Here is a 24,923-nt window from a genome sequence, read left to right as displayed (position 1 = left end):
CAATATGCTAGTCTGTCTTTGTATTGGGGAAATTGAGACCATTAATATTGAAAATTATCGCCGGGCGGTGGTGGCGCACGCTTTTAATCCCAGCACTCGGGAGGCAGAGGCAGGCGGATCTCTGTGAGTTCGAGGCCGGGCTGGACCGACAGCCTCGAAAACAATACAGAGAAACCCTGTCTCAAAAAACCAAAAAAAAAAAAAATATATATATATATATTGAAAATTATCAATGAACAGTGTTTATTGATTCCTGTGTTTTGTTATGATGTGGGTCTCCCCCTTTTGATTTATTGATCTGAGATTATGTACTCCTTTCTTGGGTATGGTTAACCTCTTCAGGTTGGTTTGCCTTCTAGTGCTTTCTGTATAGCTTGACTGGTATAGCTACTGCTTAAATTTGGTTTACTGTGGGATGTTTCTCTTTCTCCACCTATTCTGATTGACAGATTTTCTGGCATCTATGGTCTCTCAATTTGGAGAATATTGGGCCAAGCCCTTCTGGTTTTCAGAGTCTCTATTGAGAAGTCAGGTATTATCATAATGGGCCTTTGACCTGTTTTTTTTTTTTTTTTCTCTCCTTTTTTGACTTTTATCTGTAGATTTGGTCTTTTCATCATGACCCAGATTTCCTCTATGTTTTGTGTCTGGATTAGTTTAGATTTAACATTCTCTTTGACCAAGCTAATCAGTTCTTCAATAACTGATTCTCTCTTTCATGCTTTGTACCTCTGTTTTTCTTTGCCTTCCTAAATTTTTTATCTGCCAGTTTTTCTTTAGTGATTGTGCTGACTAGTTTTATGTCAACTTGACACAATCTAGAGTTTTTGGGAAGGAAGAAGTCTCAATTGAGAAAATGTCTTCATAAGATTGGGCTGTAAGCAATCCTCTAGGGTGTTTTCATAATTAGTAATTAATGTGGAAGTTCCCAGCCCATTGTGGATGTTGCCATCCCTGGGCTGGTGGTCCTGGGTCCTATAAGAAAGCAGGCTGAGCAAGGCATGAGAAACAAGCCAGTAAGCAGCACCCTCCATGTCTTCTGCATCAACTCCTGCCTCCAGATTTCTGCCCTGTTTGACTTCCTGACATGACTTCCCCCAACAGACTGTGCTATATAAGCCAAGTAAACCCTTTCCTCCCCATGTCATGGTGTTTCATCATAGCAGTAGGAACCCTGAGATAGTGATTCTATTTCTACTCTCAGATCTTGAAATCTTTCCATTGTTTCATTCAGTTGCTTCTTTGTGTTGTCACAATCTGCACTGAGAAACTTATTCTTGTCCTCTTTAAGGTCCTTGACCTTATTCATAATTGTTATTTTGAAACCCGTATCTTGTGCTTCAGCTACAGTGTGTCTCTTAGGGCCACTGGGTTCTGAGGGAGTGAACTGTCGTGGCTGTTCGGGTTTGTTTGGGGCAGAGACAAAGCATCTGAAGTTATGACAGTCGAGATGTTTCTTGGCGTTGCTATCTGGTCTTCTTTGCTGGGTGGCTGTTCTGGTCTTTGGATCCCAGGCAAGCGTGGTGACTGATGTGGTCCTTGGTAGAGAGCTTCTGTAGGTGGCAGAAAGAAATGGAGCCGGGCAAGGAGGAAAGGCTGTGGGGGCTGCGGGAATACATTAGAGGGGTTGCGTCTGCACCAAGAATTACAGTCCCGAGGCAGTGAAGTGTGGTGGGAGTGCAGACCCCTGCAAGCAGGCTTACGTAGGACAAAGGTGAAGTCTGGATAGACAGGGGTGAAAGGGATAGGGACACCCTGAATCTGCACCAAGGTTCCCCAGTGAATGGAGTTGGGGAGGGAGGAGGAGCTTCACCAAGCAGGCGCTTAGAGGCCTGAGAGACTGGAGGGATCATAAAGGAGGACAGGAAGGATCATGAACTCACATGAGTACCTGCCCAGTGTGCCACTGGGAGTCCCTGGGGAGTGTTTCTGTGAACTCATGGCTGACACAAAGGAATGGAGACAGGCTAGGAGGAGGACTGAGATGGTTGGCAGGAGTGCTTGGTGTGATTTATAACCAGTTCTGCTGCCTTACGTTACTGAAAGTAATGTCACACAAACATTTCTCTCCTACCCTACGGCCTTTATCCTAGGAACAGTTTGTTTTTGGACTAAGTCATATACACTAACTTAAGAAAAGTATAAAAACAACAGCTGATATGTATCCTGTCACCCTCCCCGAGCAGTAAATACTTGGTAGTTTGTCAAGGTGAACCATGGGGCACAAAATGGGTGATATTTAAAGCCAAGCCTCTGGTCTGGACTCACGTTCCTGGATCTTCCACGTACCTCCAGACCTCTGGGTCCCTAAGTATACTTCAACCTCAAGGTCTTTTTCTATAACTTCAATTAAAAAAAAAGCTGTTTTTCTAACCCTGCGTTTGTAAGTATGTATATATGTACACGAGCACATATGGTCTATACATGTGTGTGCAGGGTTGAGACTGCTCCTGTCCCAGATCTTCCTCTATTTAACCTGAAGTTCATGAAGATTGGATGGGAAGCTTGAATTCCCTTCATTCTAATACCACTATATTTCTCAAATTCCTTTCCTGACAGTCACGATTTTTTTTCATTGTATGTTTGGGGCTAGGGGCTGATCTAATTCGTTGAGAATGTCTGAAGTCACACCACCAGGGGCTAAGGATGCAAGGGACCATAGTTGCTTTCAAGTCCTCATCTGTTGATGTAACATATGGGACATTCTGAAATCCCAGTTGTACTAGTCGCTTTTGCTTTCGATTATGGACCACTTTTCCCTCTTGACTCTGGGTCTCATTTCCTGTTCTCCCCATTCTTGCCTCTTGTTTTATACTGGACATGAAGAACAGTATGGTGTAGAGTCCCTTGGTTCTATTAGCTTCTGCTGAAGTATTGATTTTTGTTCTATCAGGCAATCCATTTGGCAGGAATCAAACTATAATGTGTGTGGTGGGACACAGCTGAAGGCTGCTCAGGTATTTCTTGTCTTTTAGCTGTTTGCTTTCTACCGGGCTCCAAGTAGTCCGCCTTATAGACTCAGCTCAGGGATCATCCATTGACTCGGTAATACTTACAAGCAGACTGTGGCATGTCTCCTTGTGCAGTTCACTTCCTTCTGTGCTATCTGTCTCTGTTGTGGTGTCCCGAGGTGCTTGCTTTCATCGAGGCCACAGCACCGTAGCTTTCTTGAGTTCTGCCTTGCTTCTACCATTACCTCCAACCAGCTTTTACATAACTCGGCATGAAAAGTTGGGTTAAAAAAAAAAAACCATTCCATTGTCTACAACAGAATGACACAAGACAGGTGGGTCTTCAACAAAGCTTTAAAAAGCAGAAGACACGAGACAGTAACATTCAACACTGACAGAGAAACATGGGGAAGTTGCCAACAGCAAGACAGATGTCTCTTTGTTTAACAGCATGGACTCAAGGAGCCCTATGGAGGCAAGGGAATTTGCAATCAGAAACAAAATAACAAGTTTTTGGGAATACAATCAAAGGGAGGCAAACCCAGTTAGAGAAGCATCTACAACCAGCAGATGGGCTGTGCTTCATGATGGAGAAGACAGTACAACTTCAGTGGTGTGGCATACAAGCTGTGAAGCAAAAGTCACCAACTCAGCGCCAGCAACAACAGTGAGAGCGACACAAGTCAGTCTGTTACTGATGTTAAGCTCGTCATCCCAGACCACAACCTAACAGCGAACCACCTCATATAGCTAGAAGTTCATATTTTAATGCTGTGACAATATTCTCATCATAGTGACACTAACTCCAAGATTCTTGCTTCCAAAGACATGTTTGTATTTCTCGCTGTATCCTGAAGACATCAAAGATCCTGAAAAGAGAAAGCCCTCATCTGTAGTCACAGAGAATCTTCCTAAGTGTTTTTGTACGTATGGAGCAAGCCCTAGAAGAAGCAAAAGAAAGCCAAGGCGGAGGTGGGGGACGGGGGTGGTGGGATGACTTGATGTGACAAGTTTACTAAATGCCTTGGGTCATGATTGAGGGAGGGGGTTAGGAACTTGCTGCCACACTGCTCCACTGTCACTTCCGGTGCTGAGTTTGAAGTTTCATTCCAGCGAGAGCTGCACGCTGTCAGCTGGGCTCTGTGGCTGTTGGTACTCATACTTTCTTGCTAGGAAAGAACGATGACAAGAAAGATAAGACATAAAATAAATACTAGCTAATGTCATTAAATCACGATGCTTGGTAAGAAATTACTTTAGAATTAAACAACTGTTTTTCCTCCAGAGGAAGTTAATTCTATTCTAAGATCTTCTAATTTTGACACTATTTATAGATATCTTTATAATTATTTAACTATCAGGATCATTCTGAACTTTAAAATATAGTTAACAACTGAGTAAATGAAGAAAGTTTTAGATTTCCTTCTTTCTTACTCTATATCGCTACTTTTTAAAAATATTTTTTATTTATATTTTGACAATTTCGTATATACATACACATGTATATTTTGGTCATAACTTTGCTCTTCCACTCCAGCTTCTCCCAAACTCTCATCACTGTGCATTTCCTTTCCAACTTCATGCTCTCATGTTTTTTTTTGTTTTTTGTTTTTTAGCCCACGAAGTTCAGTTGGTGCTTCCAGTGTGTGCATGGCTACCCTCGGAACCACATGCAAGCAACCTCTCGGGGCCATTTTCCTGAAACTCTCTACCTTAGCAACCAAAAACTGTCAACACCTCCTCTGCCAGAAGCGGGACTTCCTGCGCCCTTCACCATCGGTCCTGCGCCCTTCACCATCCGTCCTGCGCCCTTCACCATCCGTCCTGCACCCTTCACCATCCGTCCTGGAATTGTGATCAGCTTGATCTTGTGCAGACAACCACAGTCACTGTGAGTTTGTGTGTGCAACACCCTGTCACATGTGGGAAACATTATTTTTACAGTTTTTCCTTAGCCTCTGGCTCTTACCATCTTTCCACTCATCTTCCTTCCTTGATGACTGCTGAGCCTTGTGGGAGGGGGTCGGGATACGTGCCCCACTTAGGGCTGAGTACTCAATAATAACTTATTTTCAGCAATTTGATATTACCACCTTTTTGTTTTTACTATATTTAACTTGAAAGTCTACAGAAGCAGCTAGAAATAGAGCTGTCATATGACCCGGCTATAGCACTCCTGGGCATGAACCCAAAGGAATTTATAACCTACTGCAGACACTTGCCCTCCCTGGTCACTGTGGCTCTATTCACAGCAGCTAGGAAACAAAAGCAACCCACGTGGCCTCTAACAGATAGATAGTGAAAATGTGGGACATTTACACAATGGAAGGGTGTAAGTGTGTCGATAATGACCTACGGATGGACCTTGTCCGGCAGGTCAGAGTTGTACCACACAGCATGGGGTAAGACCACTGATGTCTTGTACGCCCCCAGCAGCACGCATAGTATCTTCAAGCACTGTGAAAGCTAGCAGGTAGGGAGGAAGTTTCCCAGTCAGTTTGAGATTTATCTCTGTGTTCTGCAGCTTGAATGTGCTGTTTTATCAATTGGGTCTTGTTGTGTAGTTACACTGAGTAACCAAGGGCAATGACAGTAGCCTGTGTGGCTTTGGGGACTTCTGGGGCCAATAACTCAATTGTAAAGAAAATAAAATCACGAAATCTTCAGGGAAATGGATGGAACTGGAAAAAGAGTATACTAACTGAGGGAACTCAGGTCCAGGAAGACAGATGTCACATGTTCTCTCATGTGTGCAACCTGGTTTCAGACATTTTGTTTTGTGTGTTTAGCTTGGAGCACAGGTAGATGCGGATAAACCAGAAAGTCTGGACTGGGAATGGTGCATTAAGAAGAGGCAGTAAATTCTAGGTAAAACCAAAGTGGCGTGATGGAATATGGGTGAGGGTAGAAAGGCCTGTGCAGGAAGCGGCAGGAGAGAGGGGAAATGGGGCGAGAAATATGAAAAAGCTACACAGAAACCTAGACCTCACAACCCAATTAAAACCACGATTGGAAGGGAAGCTGAACACATGGGAGGGGAGGCAGGGGTGGTAGGGAGCAGAGCAACGGAGGAGAGAAGGGGAAAGGGATTGGGATGACCAAAACTAAAGACATATGAAATGGTCTTATAAAAACCCACGAGCCAGTCAGATAATTTCAAAATACAACTGTAAAAGTGAAAAAGTCTGAATGGAGGTACCCTGCATGGGTGGACAACACTGCTCCCAGAAGACATGAGTTATTCTTTCTATCATCTGTCTGTCTGTCTGTCTGTCTGTCTACCTAGCTATCTATCTTGGTTTTTCAAGATATGGTTTCTCAGTGTAACAGCTCTGACTGTCCAGGAACTCTCTTTATAGACCAGACTGGCCTCAAACTCACAACGATCTGCCTGTCTCTGCCGTCCAAGTGCTGGGATTAAAGGTGTGTACTACCACCCAGCTGACATGAGTTATTAAACAAACTGCAGTGCAGGGCATGGAACACTGCCCTATGAGTTATTGACCCAGAAGTCCCCAAAGCCACACAGGCTACTATCATTGCCCTTGGTTACTCAGTGTAACTACACAACAAGACCCAATTGATAAAACAGCACATTCAAGCTGCAGAACACAGAGATAAATCTCAAACTGATTGGGAAACTTCCTCCCTAGCTGCTAGCTTTCACGGTGCTTGAAGATACTATGCGTGCTGCTGGAGGCGTACAAGACATCAGTGGTCTTACCCCATGCTGTGTGGTACAACTCTGACCTGCCGGACAAGGTCCATCCGTTGGTGCATTAGTGGCATGACTATTATGGATGAAGCAACCAACCGCTTTCTGGTTGGATTTGAGGTCTACTCCACAGATAGGAGATTTCATGTCTGGTATTGTAAACCTGGACAAAAGCCCATGGCTGAGGAGATAACAGCACTAAGGTGGAGCCTGATACTGCTTTTGCTAAAAGGTCAGGTTGTCTAATTGCCTTCTAACAATTTATACTTATACTCAGACATGGGATGCAGTCGGTGAAGGAGCTCACAACTGCTCATAGTTCTAAGAGTGAGTGGCTAGTGCTTAAACAGGACATTTTGAAATTTTATTTATTTTTTAATATGTATGGGTATTTTATCTACACGTATGTGTGTTTACAGTGAAGGAGGCAAAAAAGGGGAAATGGAGCCAGGCAGTGGTGGCATATGCCTTTAAACCCAGCACCTGGGAGGCAGAGGCAGGCAGATCTCTGTGAGTTTGAGGCCAACCTGGTGTACAAAACTACATAGAGAAACCCTGTTTTCAAAAACAAAACAAACAAATAAAAAAGGGAACTGGGTCCTCTGAAACTGGAGTTACAGATGGTTGTGAACCCCAGTATGAATGCTGGGAATCAAACTCTGGAAAGAGCAGTCAATGCTTGTAACTGGCTGACCCTAAACTGGACATCTTTATTGAATAACACATTTTCCATCACTGCCAAGGCTCTGAGAACATGGCAGAAGAGAAGATAGAAAGACCATAAGAGACAGAGGGTAAGGAGAAGTACTATGCAATATTGTCTTCTGGAAATAACATGGCTATGGTACCCATGAACTCATAGTAGCAGGGGTTCCCTACCCAGGAGGTGCACATGACCAAGCCAACTAAAATGTGAACATACATGGGGGAGGAGCTCTCAAGACTCCACCCTTCACTGTTGAGGGAGGGAGAATCGTTGTTCTTTGAGGGTATGGCCGCTGAAAGGTTTCCTGTGCTCTAGTGGATAGCCATATACCCACATAAAATGACTAGCAGCAACTGAACTTATTTAGAAGAAAACTTGAGGCTGTAGGGGGAGTGTTGGGGGAGACCTGTGGGAGTTGGAGAAAAATGGGAACAGGTTGTAAGAAATTAGCCGGGCGGTGGTGGCGGACGCCTTTAATCCCAGCACTCGGGAGGCAGAGGCAGGCGGATCTCTGTGAGTTCGAGGCCGGGCTGGACCGATAGCCTCTGAAACAATACAGAGAAACCCTGTCTCGTAAAAAAAACCAAAAAAAAAAAAAAAAAAAAAAAAGAAATTAGTTACGGCACACTTTCAGAGTGAGGTGTGTTCAGATCTCACCAGAGAGCCCAGATAAGCAGGAGGCCCCGCATCTACCTTTCCTAGCCGGCACTAGCACCTGCGTGTCTGGGGTCAAAGGTTACAGGTAGTCTGCTATTTCACTGAGCCCATACACAAAGGGAGGAGGAGGTTAAAGCTGTCCCAAGATATTCATTAGATACAGCTGGGTTTGGAAGCAATAGGATGGGGAACTGAGGCAGCAGCAAGATTGCATCTAAGGAATTCAACCAATGAGAATTAAAGGGGCAAAGAAGTACAACTAGGGACACAAAAGCAGTGCTTTGTGCCAAATAGGAGCAACAGCCATATTTTTCCTTTTATATAGGCTGACTTCAGTTACTGCACAACTGAAAATAGATCCGTCTTTCTTTTGCTACTCTGAGACTCCACTGTTCTTATTGTGAAGTGAGGGTAATAGTTTCTCATAATCTGGGAGATGGACATGTTCCAGGATTGCTATATTTGGAAAGATAAGCCCTTGGTCTCTGTGTGTGTAGGAGATACATCCTGTCCTATCTTTGGGTGTCCTACTCTGCCAGACCTCCGTCTCTCCCCAACACTTCAAACAAGACCTAAGGGAACTTTTAACAGAAGTGAGGTTGAGACTTAACTCCTATGTTCCCCTCAACAAGTGACAAGGAAGATACAGGACAGTCTGTCATGTTTACAACCTTCTCATGTTCTATGAAAGGAAGAGTTGGGGGCAGCAGCAGGCAATGGGGGTGTGCGTGTCTGGTGTGCTTCCTACTGCTGTGATAAACACCAGGGCCAAAAGCAACTTGGGAAGGAAACGGTGTACTTCAGCTCACAGTCCATAGTCTACCACAGAGGGAAGTCAAGGCAGGAACCTGGAGGCAGCAACTGACGCCAATGAACTAACAGAAAGTCAGCGATTGAGCATCCTTACAGACTGGCTGAAGGATGTAAAACAGAGAGAGGGGTGATGGCTTCATTCCCAACTTCCCTTTGTAATTGCAGCAGAAATACTAACTACAGTAGAGTGACACATTATTCCCTCTAAAACAGTTTTCACAAAAACCCATTAAAACAAAATTAGCAAACAAATGTCCAAAACACATTCACATAATCTAATGCTTTTAGATACTAGGCCAGACAGACCATCAGTTCTATGATAGGGTAAGAAATGTTAGATCAATTAAACAAGTTAAAATACATCTAAAAATAAGACCGATAACTTTAAATAAAAGGGGGACTATAATTTAGGAAATACATCATTATGGGGTTTCCCTCGTGGTTCTAAATTCTATCAAGGTGACAGATGAGATGAACCTGGCATTCTAATATAAGTACCATCTTGTTTATCCAACTTAATGAACCACAGAAGGCACACCTTGATTTTATGTATGTATGTATGTATGTTTTGGTGTTTTGAGATAGGGTTGTCTCTGTGTAGCTTTGTAGACCAGGCTGGCCTTGGACTCACAGAGATCCGCCTACCTCTGCCTCCCCAGTGTTGGGATTAAAGGAGTACACCACCATCGCCCGACTCACACTTTAATATTTTAAGTAATGAAATCAAAGGCTTCAATGTACAGTTGATTCTGAACCTACACATTTTAAAATTTGTTTCTTCTTTCCTGTGTCCATGCTTGCAATGACCAGTACCATAATTACTATTGTTCAAATATAAATTCTGGCCTTGTACCTTGATTTTGCAAGTCCTGAGAGTCATTCTTACACTACTTGGGTGTTCTGTTGATTTACCATTTCAGTGTCATCCCAAAGTACTTCAATGAGAAGCACGAGGAAGGAGAAATTGGAAGAGGAAGAAATAGAGGCATCAAATGGTGACTGCAATCTTAATTCCGGAAAAACTTATAAGAATATGATCACCTCTCAAGGTCACAGAAGGCTTCAGGCAACAGAAAAGCCAAAGACTTAGCACCAATTTTAAACATGTTATGTATACAGCTCGACAAAGAACATACTTACAAATGGAATGCATTTCCAACTGTTGTCTTAAGCGAATTTTGCTCATTGTGTCATAAAAATTGGGCTCTGACAAGGTTTCTTCTGAAGGTGGCATGCTAAATATTCTCATAATTTTCCTCTTATTCCTAAAACACAAAACCAATGCAGATTTGTTTCAAAACTTAGGTAATTGTCTCACAATCCATGAGACAATTCTCCATGGCACAAATTCTTTTTGTGAAGTACTCTATTTTTTTCACTAACATATAAGCTCTCTATGTAGAGCATGGCATCACAGGGAAAAAAAGCTTAACATATAATACATGTAATACTGTATTACTAAGCAATATATCAAGATGAGGCCCTTTCATTGCTATTCCCCTTAACTCCTAGGAAAAAAAATAACATATTAAAAACAACAGTATACAAACAAGAAAGCATGTCATTTTTCCTCTCTTTCACAATATCCAACTAAAGACAAATCATTGGAGTGGGGAATATGCCGGATGTGAGCAGACCTCCGTTTGGAAAATTCATGAATAAAAACGTTCTTTAATGACATAGTTCCAGTGGGATATCTTTTTTAGAAACAAGAGCAGTGCATCTCTGCTTTTAAAAGAAAAGTGGCAAGGAGGTGGCAGCTCTTTTAGAGAAAAGATGTCACATGCAAGTAGATCTGTGATGTCAAGTGGCACCTTCTTACACCCATAGCCAGCAGTCCTGCCACTAGGAGGGAGCTACAAGGACAAATATAAGTAGGTGAGGTGTACCCAAGTCCAAACAAGTTATTTCTGGACTATTAATTATTATAAGACACTTAATGGCCTTTTTAAAAACCTCAGTATAGAATGTACTGAAGTATATTCCTATAGCAGAAAACTGCTTTTCCTCTTTAAAATACACTCTAGCCATAATCATCATCATCACCATCATCATTAATTCTATTACTGTTTTTGCTGGATTTGGGTGATAGTAACCAGGAAGAGTTAAAAGGGGCATTTAAATTAAGCTACACTTGATATCAAGTCAGAAATGTGTCTATTGAGAATTCAGACCATGAGGCATATCAATGACACAAAGATAAAAGACAAGTTCCTTATTCTCGAGGAATTGACATTTATATAAAGAACAGAGATGTAGTGTGCTGATTTCTTGCCAACTTGATCTAGCAGGAGTCATCTGGGAAGACAGAACCTCAGTTGAAGAATTGCCTGTAGGTAAGTCTGTGGGGCATTTTCTTCATTCTTGACTCTTGTGGTAGGGCCCAGTTCACTGAGGGTGTAGTAATTTTTAAAAAGCAGCTCAAAAGAGAAAGACACCATGCCACAGAGTTCAAGCAGAGGGGTTTTCTTATTAAGGGAAAAGGATCATAAAAAGGGAAAGGGGAAGTGGGAGATGGGCCTGTGGGGACAGGGCAGCAAGAGAGAGGAAAGAGAGGCAGAGAAAGAAAGACACAGAGAGAGAGAGAGAGAGAGAGAGAGAGAGAGAGAGAGAGAGAGAGAGAGAGAGAGAGAGAGAGAGAGAGAGAGAGAGAGAGAGAGGGAAACAGACAGACAGAGAGAAGGAGAGAAAGAAAGGAAGAGGATAGGAGGTGAGTGGGGCCCGTTTAAAAAGGGAACATAGTGAATGTGCACAGGTGGTGCTCTTAGTGGCTGCAGCTGAGGATGTATCCTGTCAGAACCCCAAGGACAGGCCAGTACAGATGCCTGAATACTAACAGAGGGTGGGTGGTCTCAGGTTGCATAAGAAAACAAACTGGGCAAAGCATGGAGAACAAGCAGTTGCAGTGCTCCTCCAAGGTCTCCACTTCAGTTTCTGCCTCTAGGTCCCTATCTTGAGTTCCTGTGCTTACTTCTCTCAAGAAGGACTGACTGTGGCCTGTAAGCTAAAACAAACTCTGCTCTGCAAGTCGCTTTTGGTTGCCTCTCGGTCTTTATCACAGCAATAGGAAGCTAACTAATACAGTGCCGTGCATGAGAACCAAGGAAAAGGTCAAATAGGTGGACAGAGCCTTGCTGACTACATAGGCGTCAAGAGTTTTTGCATTTCAGACACTTGAACCCAAAATACTTCAAAGCGTGCTCACTGCAAGAGGACAATGTAGCAACGCTGGTGATAAAGCTGGGCTACTTTAGAAATGACAGTGACCAAACTTCAGAGCAGCAGGTCCTGTTACCAGGAACTGAATATGGGATTTCCAGATCAAACTTCAGTCACCAAAGCCTCCGTAGACAGTAACTTTCAGTCCAGGAACACTCTTTCTCTCCCTCCCTCCCTCCCTCCCTCCCTCCCTCCCTCCCTCCCTCCCTCCCTCCCTCCCTCCCTCCCTCCCTCTCTCTCTCTCTCTCTCTCTCCCCTTTTGTTTTTTGAGACAGGGGTTCTCTGCAAAACAGTCCTAGCTGTCCTGGAACTCATTCTGTAGACCAGGCTGGCCTGATCTTCACAGAAATATGCCTTCTGAGTGCACAATTTCTTAAGAGATATATTTATGCATTTAATCCAGTTAAAACAAAACAACAACAACCAACCACATTATACCCCTTTAAATCTCATAAACACTCGGTACCTTATCTGCCCGTATTTACCTCTTGGCATACATGAAGAGACCAAAGCTAACAAGGATCACTATCAAGTACACATTGGTGGCTTCGTTCCAGGCTTCGTGGACTGTGTAATCCATAGAACCATCATCACCCATCACGCCATAACTTCCAGCCATGGCATCTGCAAGAAACAACAAAAGGAGGGGTGGCTGAGACATGGCCACCGACTGTTGTTGGATGGCCCACAGCTAAGGGTGATTTTACACTTTGAAATAGGCACATGGCATTCATTGCTCGCATTTGTCTTTGAAGTGTGCTGGGTCACACACATGCTAAGCATGCTCTCTATCCTGAGATACCCTGCAGTCCCTAAGTAGGGACATTATGATCCTAAATACCTATGGGCCTCAATTTTCCTCATTATTTAAGGAGCCTAAAAAGTGCTTTCAGTTTGGTTCTTAGGAAAAGGGATACTGACCCCAGATATAGGTCATGAAGGTACGAAACATGTATTTTCCCATTTTAATTTTGGAATATTACAACTCTTACATAAATGTTAAAATGTAGAATAAAAAATAATGCTAAAAGAATTGAATGTGAAATGCTACTGCAGTTTCCAAATTGTAGCTGCCACTCAGATGAGAACAACAGAACCCTTCAAAACACAGACCCAGACAACAGGGAGGATTCTTAGAAGACCAGTCTCCTTCATGACAGCAACCTGGAGAATACATGAACACACTAACTGCTCTCCATGTGCTTCCCAACATGCCTGCACATCTGGAGCTGGACCAAGCTTTGCCTGTTAGCCAAATCTGGCTAAAAGAAGCCACGAGATAAAGAGTTACATTGCTACTTATCCATAATCATGCATTCTTTGGACATTCCCACAGAAAGTTGGACTGGTAATCACAAGTGTATCAAACAGAAAGAATAAAGGTTTCTTATTTGTGTTTGAGGACTGAATTTTTCCTTAAGGACAAAGTTCTTCCCTTGTGCTGAGAATAAAAGGAAAGTCTCAGTTAAATGACGTAAAATATGAAAGCAATTCTAAAGTGTTTTAGATATTCTACAAAAGGGAGAACGAAGAAATGGCAGGTAATAAGAGTACAGTAAGTAGTATTTAACAACAAAGCATGTTTAATACCAAGAAAAGAAATAACCTGAAATGTATGAGAAGTTATTTATAAAACTTTTGTGGTATTAGTTTCTGCCTTCAACAGCAAAGGTGATGCAGAAATTCTTCACAAAAATAACTTGCAGTCTATTCTGTAAGCTATGCAAATGCCATTAATGTCTTTTCCCTGGGTAAGTTAATTAGCATGTATTTTCTTTCTTCCCACTTGTCCATATAAAATATGGAATTAAATTCCAGGAAAGGGTTGCTCTAAGGCAGGTGGCATGCTTTTGTCTTTCTCACACCTGGAGTCTTTGCCAGATGTTTGAAGACCTATTGGGCTCGTTTAGAGTAGAATAGACAACATGAACAGACCTTTAGTTTGAATTCCTAACACTGAAGACAAGATTAAGTTCAAGTCTGATAGATACAAATACCCATCTTGTAAAAATATTTTGGTCAAGAAACAATAAGCAGAACTTCACTATAAAAGATTTACACCTAAGCCGGGTGGTGGTGGCACACGCCTTTAATCCCAGCACTCGGGAGGCAGAGGCAGGCGGATCTCTGTGAGTTCGAGGCCAGGCTGGACCGACAGCCTCCAAAACAATACAGAGAAACCCTGTCTCGTAAAACCAAAAAAAAAAAAAAAAAAAAGATTTACACCTTTCAGATCTAAATATGAGGGTAGACCTAACTCCTAATATGACTAAAGCTATGGGCTTTTGGTTGAAGGAACAAGAGTAGATGACATAGTCACATGATGAATTCTTATTTTTTTTAATTCAATTCCAGGGAGTTCTCTGATTATTATTGATTCATAGTAGATAGTCAGTGTATTTTGATAGAGACTTCTGGAAGACCAAACACTACAGTTGCCTTTAATTTGTGGCATTTTGACCCTTGTAAACACCAACATGCTAAGATGGCAATAACCATGATCGTGTTTGGAAGAAAGTAAGTTTGAAGTCTCTGGTTGGAGCCACTTCAGAGAGCACAGACACAGACAACAGTGCAGGAACAGCAGCGCTCGGAATTGGGAGTTAATAAATTAGGGAAGAAACAGTAATAATAAGGCAATGGGCCACTAGGATACGGAGTGAGTGCCATTATTTATCTGACAAATTAACCAAGTGCTTCCTAATGCCCAATGGATCTGAACCAGGTTAATTTCCTGCTACAACTTTTGACAAAACTTGGTCCATGTGCCACAGAGTGGATGGTATACTCCTGTCCAGAGCATTCCTTCCTACTCTGCCACTCTATAATTGTATTTAGAAAAAGGATTTCTGAATACTGCTGTCCCAGAGTGGCAAAATGTCTACCTGAGACACACAGCACATAATCTTAAGCATCCGTGTACAATAACACTGCCACTCCATGGGTCCTGGGACATACGGATTACCTTAGACCTGCAGCTGTGAAAGACTGGCACTGGAGCTCGGCCTCTCCTGCCAGTACTGACACGACCAAGAAAATGATGCCTTGTGAGACCACCAGGGACGGAGAGCCAGAGTCAGGAGGCAGACATGATCCTCTGAGCAGCTCTCCCACACACTTGGTGTGGTCTAACACACCCTTCATCTTCCGTCTAAAGTAAAATGTCCTGGGGTTCATTTCTGTCAAGTTAATAGTCCAGTAAGATAAATTCTCTTGGGAAGACTGACTCCTTCCCTCGGCTGTGCTGTGATATAAATGCTTGAACTATTATTGCAGGGGGAAGATGACAAAAGTCACTATGAGCATTCAGAGACAATGCTGTCAAAATGCACCCATTACGGCTTAGTTTAAGGCTGACCTGCTCTTAGGTGAAAAACCCTTTTCTGGTAATCATGAGACATTATCTGAAGTTTTTAAATTCGTCTACACCGTTTTAGAAGTACGCGTAACTTGCCATCATGCCTAGAATATTATTTTGGTCTCTCATCTGGAACTTTGTTATTTCTCACAGGAATGCAGCTTAAACACCATTTCTAACAACAAAATCCAAGCACTGAGGGGGAGAATCTTTCTCCTGATTTCTCTAGCACCAAGGGATTTGAGGTCCTAACTCAGAAGGGAACAGGCTCATCACAGGCCTTCACCCTTTCCAGGAGGAAGGAGGACATCTGAGACCTGTGGACCGGACAGTCCACATTCGAATAACATTTTTGCAACCATCCTGCTTTGAGGCTGTGTAACAGGTGGTAGTGGTGGCTCTGTAGTCCCAAGGCCACACGGGCCCGGGACCGGAGGGGCAGAGGCGGCACACAGATCGACGCCCAAACCTGGCCTCCTCCAGCCGCGTCCCCGAGCCTGTGCAATCCGCTCCCGGTGGCATGCAGGACGGTCCTCTTCCGACAGGCCGTCCACGTTCCCGCCGGGCACCGGCGCCCGGGGACCGTCAGCACGCAGCAGCAGCAGCAGCAGCCGCGCCGTCCGGTCTGAACTGCAGCCCGCGACCGGGACGGGGCGGGGCCGGCCGGCCGGGCGGGGCGGGGCGGTGACGCGGCCGCGCGCGCGGGCGGACGGGCGGGCGAGCGAGCGCTCAGCGGCTCCGGAGGTGCGGAGGCCGCGTGCCGCTCGGCTCCGCTCCGCTCGGGCTGTTCCGGGAGTCGAGCGGGGAGCCGCGGCCAGAGACCCAGCGGACCGGACGACCTCTCCTTCGTCACTTCCTGCCGGCCCGCGGTTTCCGGAGGGAACGAGAAGCCAGGTTTTGTTATTGGTTTTTCTTCCTTCCCTCCCTCTCCCGGAATGCGAGCCCCACGCCGCGGCGGCCCCGGTGCCGCCTCGGGCGCGAGCCGAGCGGGGCGTGTGTCGTCGGCGCGGGCGGGAAACGGCGGGCCCGGGCCCCGAGGGCGTCCCGGCTCGTCGCTCGGCGGTGGGGCGGTCGCGGGGTGTCTGCGCGTGCTCTGGAGGCGAAGCTGGCTCCAGGCTGGCTCCCGGGTCTCCCCGTCTTCCCCGCTGCGAGGCCCAGGCGATCGGAGTGTTCTTAAAGCTGGAAGTGGCCCGGGTGCCTGCTCACTGTTTGCTTGAATGGTTGGGGTATTCTTAAAAGGGAGGGGGGAAAAAGAAAACAAACAAAAAATCCCTCTGCGTAGCCACTCAAACGATAACGCTTTCCAGCGTGAGGCAGGTGATGGGTGTAAGCGTGATTGCAGCTTCGCCATTAAAACCGATCAGTCCCCAGGTTAGTCCTGGCCATGCAAATAAAGCGGCGCATTGTCCACGTGCTTAAGGGCTTAACTATTCCAGCTGGGCAAGTTCTCCTGGATCAACTGACTTCTCGTTACGATTCGTGCTCGCACTGTAGCGGTTCTGTTGAATTGGGATGCAAATAATTAATAGTGTAACTTTCAACAAATTATCTTGCCTGTTACAAATTCACCTCCCCCCATATACTGTTAACATACCAGCATTTTGTGTAGTACCAGTATATGTGCATTTACATATATAAGCAAGCACGTATACAATTTTTAGTCATTTAGTTTGAGTTTAAAGTTAGAAAATTGTAAACTGTTTTCCAGGACAGTGCCAGATGTTCTTAGATGTTTTATATCAGTTCGTTCTCAAGGTTAACTTGGCATAAGCATAGAATGTTCAGTTTTTTAACACATGAGTTTGTTTGAATGCATCACTATATAGAATGTCTACGTTAAATAAATTGTTTCTTCTGTGAAAATAAGGGTGTTGATTACATAAAGTAATTCAAGTCAGTGTGGCTTTAAAAGTTCATAGAATTGCAGTTAATCCCTTTGGGTATTAAAATAGTTTACAAAGCCTTGTAGTTCTTACTTATCCAAGTGCCCATTACATAATATGGCCGAAAATGAACGCCTTAGGGTGTGCGTCAGGCAAAGGTACTGACAGCATTAGTGACCCTTAACTCGAAGGGTCATTCTTTGTATTTCTTAGTACAGTTCCTAACTAAGGGCAAATGTGTGACATGATTTTATTTTCAACACCAAACTATGAAAACAGTGAGTAGGCTGTTAGATTTTGTTGATGTGTCTGTTTCTTTTTCTTATTATAGACAGGGTCACTATGTATCCCTGGCTAGCCTGGATCTATGTAGACCAGGATAACCCTGAACTCAAGAGACCTAACTTGCCTCTGCCTCCTGAGTGCTGGGATCAGAAATGTACACTGCTTCACTCGGCTAGGAGTGTTAGGGTTTCGCTGAGCATTTGAACATTAGGAATGTTAGATTTTCTGTATTGTGTGTAGTTGCAAAAGTTTTATGTGCCCAGCAGGGCGGTGATGGTGCATACCCTTAATCCCAGCACGAGGGAGGCAGACGCAGGCAAATCTCTGAGTTCAGGCCAGCCTGGGCTATAGAGTGAGTTCCATGATAAAAAGTTTTAAGTCTTATTCAGTATTATCTCCAATATAAGATTAGAATATATTTATAAAGATACAATTTAATGATGTATGTAGCCATAACAGTTCAAGAAACTGATTTGTGAGGGCGGCGGTAGATAGAGTCTTGAGTCATAAGACAGACATGGCTGGGACGATTAGACAGACTGAGAGAAGTGGTTGGAAGCTTGTGCTTGAGGGGAAATTAGCATATTGGAATTTATCAGAAAACCCCATTGGGAAGAACTAAAAGTTGGGAAAGCTTTGTTAGTTGGTATTTACCAAAGGGCTTCTTTACTTGAGGTAAATAGAGGAGAGAAGGATTCAAGTTGTCTTTTGGAGGGAATACTTCTTTGTGTGAATAATTCTTACTACTACATAGGTGCCTCTTCAAGCACTTTGCAAGTTTTGAGGTTTGGGGGCCAGTCATTGGCAGATGAAAGAAAGAAAAGGGGGGGAGACATAGTAGTGATAAGGAATCCCTGAACAGGCAACTACACAGGTAAGGCCTTACTGGGCTTTCCTGTGGCCAAACTGAACGGAATCTACCCCAGGAATAGTGACAATGAATTGGTAAATCTCTTGTCATTTGTATGAAAAAATATGGAGACTGTTCTCTTAATGTATACATAAATGAATAGATTTGCAATTCAATGCAATACGTGAGAAATTACTAAAGTATTCAAGTCAGCCATTTGTATACATTTATCATAGTTGTGAAGTTGTAGTGACTGTCTCTAAGTCATCCGAGACATGGTAGGAAGCTAGGCCTGTCTCATTCTTCATTTCAAAACTTGGTTCAGACGGGTGTTTGTTACACAGGCCTTTAATGCCAGCACTCGGGAGGCAGAAGCAGGAGGATCTCTGTGAGTTCGAGGTCAGCCTGGTCTACAGAGAGTTCCAGAACAGGCTCCAGAGCTATGCAGAGAAACCCTGTCTGGAAAAGCAAAAAAGAAATAAACAAACAAACTTGGCTCCTAGGCTGGGGATGCAGCTCAGTGTAAAAATTTGCCTAGAGCCGGGCGGTAGTGGCGCACGCCTTTAATCCCAGCACTCGGGAGGCAGAGGCAGGCGGGTCTCTGTGAGTTCGAGGCCGGGCTGGACCGATAGCCTCCGAAACAATACAGAGAAACCCTGTCTCGTAAAAAACCAAAAAAAAAAAAAAAAAATTTGCCTAGAATGCTTGCAGCCCTAGGTCCTATCCCCACCATTGCCAAAACTCAATGGAAAACTGGTCTCTAGTATGGATGGATGCCTTTTAGCCCACAGACAAGCCAGTTTCTAGTATGTGTTAGTTGTTGCTTATCTCCAGGACCTAGATCAGAGCCAGGCCAGGAAAAGCATTTATAGAATAAACTTTGCAACAAATGTATCTGTTTCCTTTCCTTTAGGTCCTTCCTGTCCTTGTGAATGGGCTACTCCAGCCTTCCCTCTCTCTAATTGAATCCCACTACTCTTTGTGTGTCAAGTGTTTACAGGGTACCATTTGGTGTTTAATTTCAATGACCTTAATGTTGCTATTTTAGTGTTTCATGTCATTTTTTCTTCAAATACAATGTCTTGTTTTCTTTTTAAGGCTATACCTATTTATACAGCACTATTTTAAGAATTGCCTTAGCATCTGGTATGTCTATACAGAGTTGGCTTGTATGTACCTACTGAGTAAATACTAATTATCATGGGAAAACATTAAATGTAGCTTGAACCATAGATAATATATTATTTGGGCAAACTTTGTGTACACTTAGGAAACAATGTAGAAACTTAGTGAGTGCCAAAAAATAATTAAAAAATATTTATGCAGTGCTTAAAATGTGCCCACCACTGTCCCTGTCCCCTTTACATGTCGGTTTATTTGTGTCTCAATCTATAATCTTTTGCTGAAGGTAGTTATTGTCCTATTTTTCAAAGGAGGAAATGGATGCAGAGTGAAGCTTTCTTACCCAGAATTACGATGTGCATAATGAATAACAGGTAGTCTGGCTCCCGCCCTGGTCAGCCAGGCTTCTCTGCAGAATTTGCTTATGTGTGTGGTGGAAAGGGGGGTCAGTTTGCCAGTGCACAGAGGCCAAAGGCCTTCTCTATCACTGTCTGCCTTGTTCCCTGGAGACAGGCTCTCTCACTGAACCTGGAGCTGGGTTGTTGACTAGCAAGCCCCAGTGAGTCTACACAACAGGGATTTTTATGTTGGTGCTGGGGAACCAGAACTCATGGTTGTCTAACATTGAGCCCATCTCTTCAACCTAGGAGTTTTATCTTATAATTTGAACAATCTAAAAATTCACGCTATTTTTGCAGTTGTAAAAAATGCTCGTGACTAGGGCTGGGGGTGGTGGGAGAAATGGCTCAGTGATTAAAGCACTTGCTGCTCTGGCCTGAATTTGGTTCTCAGCACCCACTTGGTAGCTTATACCCATCCATAGTTACTCCAACTCCAGGAGAGCAGTGTCTTCTGCGCTCCATGGCACCAGGCATGCATGTGGCCCACATACAGACATGCATGTAAACAACCGCATTCATTAAATAAATAAATGAAACAGACGCTCTTCTAAATTTATTTATCTACTTATTGTGGTGCTAGGTATCAGAGCCTCATGCACGACAAAGGACTGATCTGTCACATCTCCATTCCAACCCTAAAGATGTTCTTTTAAAAGTTCCTAAGATGGCTCAACAGGTAAAAAGGTGCTTGTGAACAAGCCTATTCAATTCTTGGAACTCATTGTGGAAGGAAAGTACCAATTCCCAAAAGTTGTCTTCTGACCTGTACAGGAACACAAAATGTAATTTTTTTTATCCTTAAAAAGTTCATGGTAGGGAAAAAAAAAGAATGACTACACAGCAGAAGTATTTCTGAGTTTTCGGGATGGAAGAGGGTGATAAAGAGATGCTCAAAGATATTGCATTGCAGGGCTGAAGATGAGGGTCGAGAAACTCTGTTTTGACTCACGGCTGAATAAAGATGTTGGTCTTGGTGGCTGTTGGGTTCTAGAATAATGATTTACCAGGACAATGGCTTGTATGGTCTACTAGGACTACTTTAGGATACTTCGGCTAAATAAAACAACACCCAGTGACACATCACAGTTTCCTGGCTTCTCTTCCTAAGCACTGACTACGTGGAAATCATTGTGGCAATCTACAGTGGTGTGGGTGTTACTGTCCTCAGGTTAGCTGCCCTCTGATGGGATTCTGACCCCACCTTTTCAGCTTGTATTGAGCAATAGACAACACTCAATTGGAAAAGGTCAGGAGTCCTCTTCTGACCAGGTTCTTTTCCTCTTTTTAAATGGTGGAACAAGATGTAAAATTTTAGGTTGATTTGGTACGAACCTGAAATAAAATCAGAAATGTGGGATTAAGTGAGGCCCTAACAAACAAAATCCAGCATGGTAAAGGAAAACCATCTTCTCCCAAAACCTATACATATACCCTTGTCCATACTTGATCAACAGCTTTTGAATGTTAGTCACTGCACAGATAGGAGATTGCACATTGCCTGACTGCTGTCCAAGAACCAAGAAGACATCCCTTTAAATGAAGCATGGGCCGCAGCCCCGGTTAGCAGCCAGGCTGGACATACCCTATAAAGGTATAGTAAGTACTCTGTATTAGAGATCATTTTCACAGTGGCATGTGTCATGTCATTCATCTAAGGACTACTTTGTAGTACACCAGTAAAGAGGTGGCACGAGCTGCTACTATTTTAGCATCGTTTATTTTGAGATGTCCTCTGTAGAAGTGACAGTGCACTTTGCCTCCCCGCTTGTGTCCTTTTTAAATAGTTTAGAAGCTAACTTGGAAAGTTTGAGTTGAAATATATATTGAAATGCTTACCAAGGGGCTGTGGAGATGGCTCAGATGTCAAGAGACCTAGGTTCAATTCCCAGCACCCACGTGGCAGCTCTCTACTGTCAACTCCATTTCCAGTGGATCTGATGCACAGTGCCCTGTGCCGATCTCCACGGGTGCCAGGCACACGGGCAAGCACTCATAAAATAGAAAAAGAAATGTTCATCCAATTCACGTGGTAGGCTCCTCCCCGAATGGTTCTTAGTGAAAAATTCTGAGGCACTGAGTCACTTAGTGAACCCAGGAGAGGCAAAAATGGAAAAGTCAGCCATTAGAATGTCCATGTAGCTTTAGCTAGTACTTTTTATTATTTTCAAACATTATTATTTGTAATATTGTTATTATATGCCCTATGGTGCCTTTTTAAAAGACTATTTTAAAGTTGGAAAACTAAAATTTCTTATTGATACTAATTTTTCAGTTTTAGCTAAAATACCATTTTGTTTGAGAATTTATACTGTGTTAAGAATTTGGGGTTTTTAATCTGGTTGATTTTTAACTTTTCTTTTTTTAAGGGATCTTACCTTGAAAGCAATATGATTGGCTTCCATATCATCTTTGAATATGAGTGCTATTCCTAGTTTCATTCGACATGTCCTCCTAGAGATCAACAGACCAGGGTTATTCTTTGAGGAAGTCTCTCAACGCCGGAAGTAGTGTGTTGGATGGCTGCACATGGACTGGATTGCTCATTGACGCATAGAGATATTTGAAAGATGGTGAACAGCTGAAGCAAGGCGGGTTTGAGGAAGCAACTCCTGCCCACTCACGGCTTTTGTGCAACGTGAAAGAAGACAGTTATAGGAATGAGTGAGAAGAATGGCAGTTGTTTCTACACATTTGTTTCTAGACATTCATTATCTTTGTTAACCCATCCACTTGCTGCATGGTATTTGAGTTGTTTTCCATGACTGTAGTAGTTGATAATCTACTTCTGATCAGTTTTGTCTGTAGGTACAGACATCCACGTGAATAGGAGGAGAAACAGGAACCATTCATTGGGATATTGATGCCCCCATCCCCGCAGAAATTGCCTCTCACTGAATAATCACTTAAGAGTGTGAATTGTTTCTTTATAATGACACACTCTTTCATTGGAAGTTTTGTTTTTATCTACTCAAGGCATTCTTTTGAACTGAATTTTAGCGCTGAAGATTTGATAATCATATTTGGGGTGTTAAAATAAAAATTGAGCCATTTGTGATGGTGCATACCTTTAGTCCCAGCACTTGGGAGGCAGAGGCAGTTGGATTTCTGAGTTCAAGGCCAGCCTGGTCTACAGAGCGAGTGCTAGGATAGCCAGAGCTACAGAGCGAAACCCTGTCTCAAAGGGGAAAAAATTGTATCTTTATAAATAGAACTTTAATATACTTGCTGTTCTACTTTATATTTTCCTGCATCAACAATTTCTAGAACTAGATATGCTAATGCATGCCAACAATCTTATCACTTGGAAGGCAGAGGCAGGAGAATCAGGAACTTAAAGTCATCTTCAGCTTTGTAGTTAGCCAGAGGTCAGTCTAGACTGAATAAGACCCTGTCTCATCAAATTAGGAAGGAAGAAAGACTGACTTCTGCTCTCTGCACCATGTCTTTCTTCTTGTCCAGTGTTTCGTTGTTGCTTTTGTGTTCTATTTGTTCTTCCAGTAATCTAACATCCCAGAAGACGTGGATAGTAGAACGTTCTAATCTTTAAAGTTCATGTTAAATTTCAAACTAGTTTTTAGTCTCTTGGTTATGATATTACCTTCTTACCCTTCCCTCTTAGTGTATTTAGGGAGGCAGTGCAAAAGAAAAAACACATTTGTGTAGTTAACTAATGAAGTCAAAGCCAGGAGGTGGTGGTGCACACCTGTATTCCCAGCACTTGGGAGGCAGAGAGGTGATCTCCGTGAGTTTGAGGCCAGCCTGGTCTACAGAGTGAGTTCTAGGACAGTCAGGGCTATACAGAGAAAAACTGTCTTGAAAAAACAAACAAAAAACGGAAGGCAGTCCTTAAGGTCTGATCCCTATATGCATTCAGATATAAATTGGTTTGTTGGTTAGACTTAAGAAACGTGACATTGTAAACTATTGTAGCTCCTCCGATTATGGCCTTAGCCTAATTGAAGATGAGTTGACTTCTTCAGTACATGTCTGTAATATAAGGAATGTTTTTGTTCTTACAGTTCATGTTTTACTCAACAAAGGCAAACACATGACAAAGAACAGGCCTTTTAATTTAGTGAAGCAAAGTTCCATAAAGCATTTGGTTAATTTTAAAGTTTTCTCCTATAGGAGGCCTGCTCTGTTTTCTCTCTTCCTAATTCTATCACTTGTTCTCAGTTGTACTTTTTTTTTTATTTTTTATTTTATTTTTTTGGTTTTTACGAGACAGGGTTTCTCTGTATTGTTTTGGAGGCTATCAGTCCAGCCCGGCCTCGAACTCACAGAGATCCGCCTGCCTCTGCCTCCCAAGTGCTGGGATTAAAGGCATGCGCCACTACCGCCCGGCCTGTACTTTTTTTTTTTTTAACCATCTGTCAGGATTTAATTTCTTTGTGTTTTGCCTCCATGGGTCAACCTTCTGTTTTAAATCTGTATGTTCTTCTTTTAAGAATTTGTTTTTAATTTTTATTAAGTCATACATGTATGTGTGTGTATGTGCATGAGCGTACAGTTCCCTAGGGGGCAGAAGAGGGCGTCAGATCCCCTGGAGCTGCATCACAGGTAATTGTGGGATGCTAGGAACCACACCTGTTCTCTGCTCGAGCGGTGTCTGCACTTAACTGTTGTAGTGTCTCTTCAGCACCTTTTTTCTGGTCTCTCTCTCTTCACATGGCTGAGCCTTCCTCCCGGTCAGCCACCTCCAGCTAGCTGCATGTCTGCACGTCCTCGTGAGTGACTCGTGATCCTGTCTTTGGTGTTGGTGCTTGCCTGCCTTAGGTGTAAACCAGCGCTGTGGTCGTGGTGCATTTGCGCCACGGGTTCTTAGGGACAGTCATTACTGATGGATTTGGTGTCAGTCCTTGCACAGAACACAGCTCCTTTTTACGTGTTTTCTAAGTATCGGAGATAAATCAGTTGTCAGCAACTTTTCCTTGGAGCAGTGGCATTTTTGTGTTTTCTGATT

At 43.2% G+C, this 24,923-nt stretch overlaps 2 protein-coding genes across 3 annotated transcripts in view; one reads left to right on the top strand and one right to left on the bottom strand.

Annotated features, from left to right (window-relative positions):
• Positions 1 to 3,287: 3,287 nt before the first annotated feature.
• On the bottom strand, positions 3,288 to 16,136 carry Smim19 (small integral membrane protein 19). Its single transcript, XM_005066531.4, has 4 exons — positions 15,889 to 16,136; positions 12,547 to 12,685; positions 9,983 to 10,107; positions 3,288 to 4,120 (listed from the first exon to the last, which is right to left on the bottom strand). The coding sequence occupies exons 2-4, from the start codon at positions 12,678 to 12,680 to the stop codon at positions 4,056 to 4,058; spliced, it is 324 nt and encodes a 107-aa protein (XP_005066588.1). The 5' UTR covers positions 12,681 to 12,685; positions 15,889 to 16,136; the 3' UTR covers positions 3,288 to 4,055.
• A 29-nt stretch (positions 16,137 to 16,165) lies between these two features.
• Positions 16,166 to 24,923, top strand: part of Slc20a2 (solute carrier family 20 member 2) — a 94,621-nt gene continuing 85,863 nt past the window's right edge. The window contains exon 1 of one of the 2 annotated variants that reach the window (XM_040731947.1): positions 16,166 to 16,313. The gene's annotated coding sequence lies outside the window, so the exon portion shown is untranslated. The remainder of the gene's footprint in view (positions 16,314 to 24,923) is intronic. The other variant, XM_040731948.1, reaches the window with a different exon arrangement.

The sequence above is a fragment of the Mesocricetus auratus genome, unplaced genomic scaffold, assembly GCF_017639785.1.
Source record: "Mesocricetus auratus isolate SY011 unplaced genomic scaffold, BCM_Maur_2.0 Super-Scaffold_100026, whole genome shotgun sequence".
Classification (NCBI taxonomy): Eukaryota; Metazoa; Chordata; class Mammalia; order Rodentia; family Cricetidae; genus Mesocricetus; species Mesocricetus auratus.
Note: the sequence above shows the minus strand (reverse complement) of the source record. Positions and strands in the feature narration are given on the sequence as shown.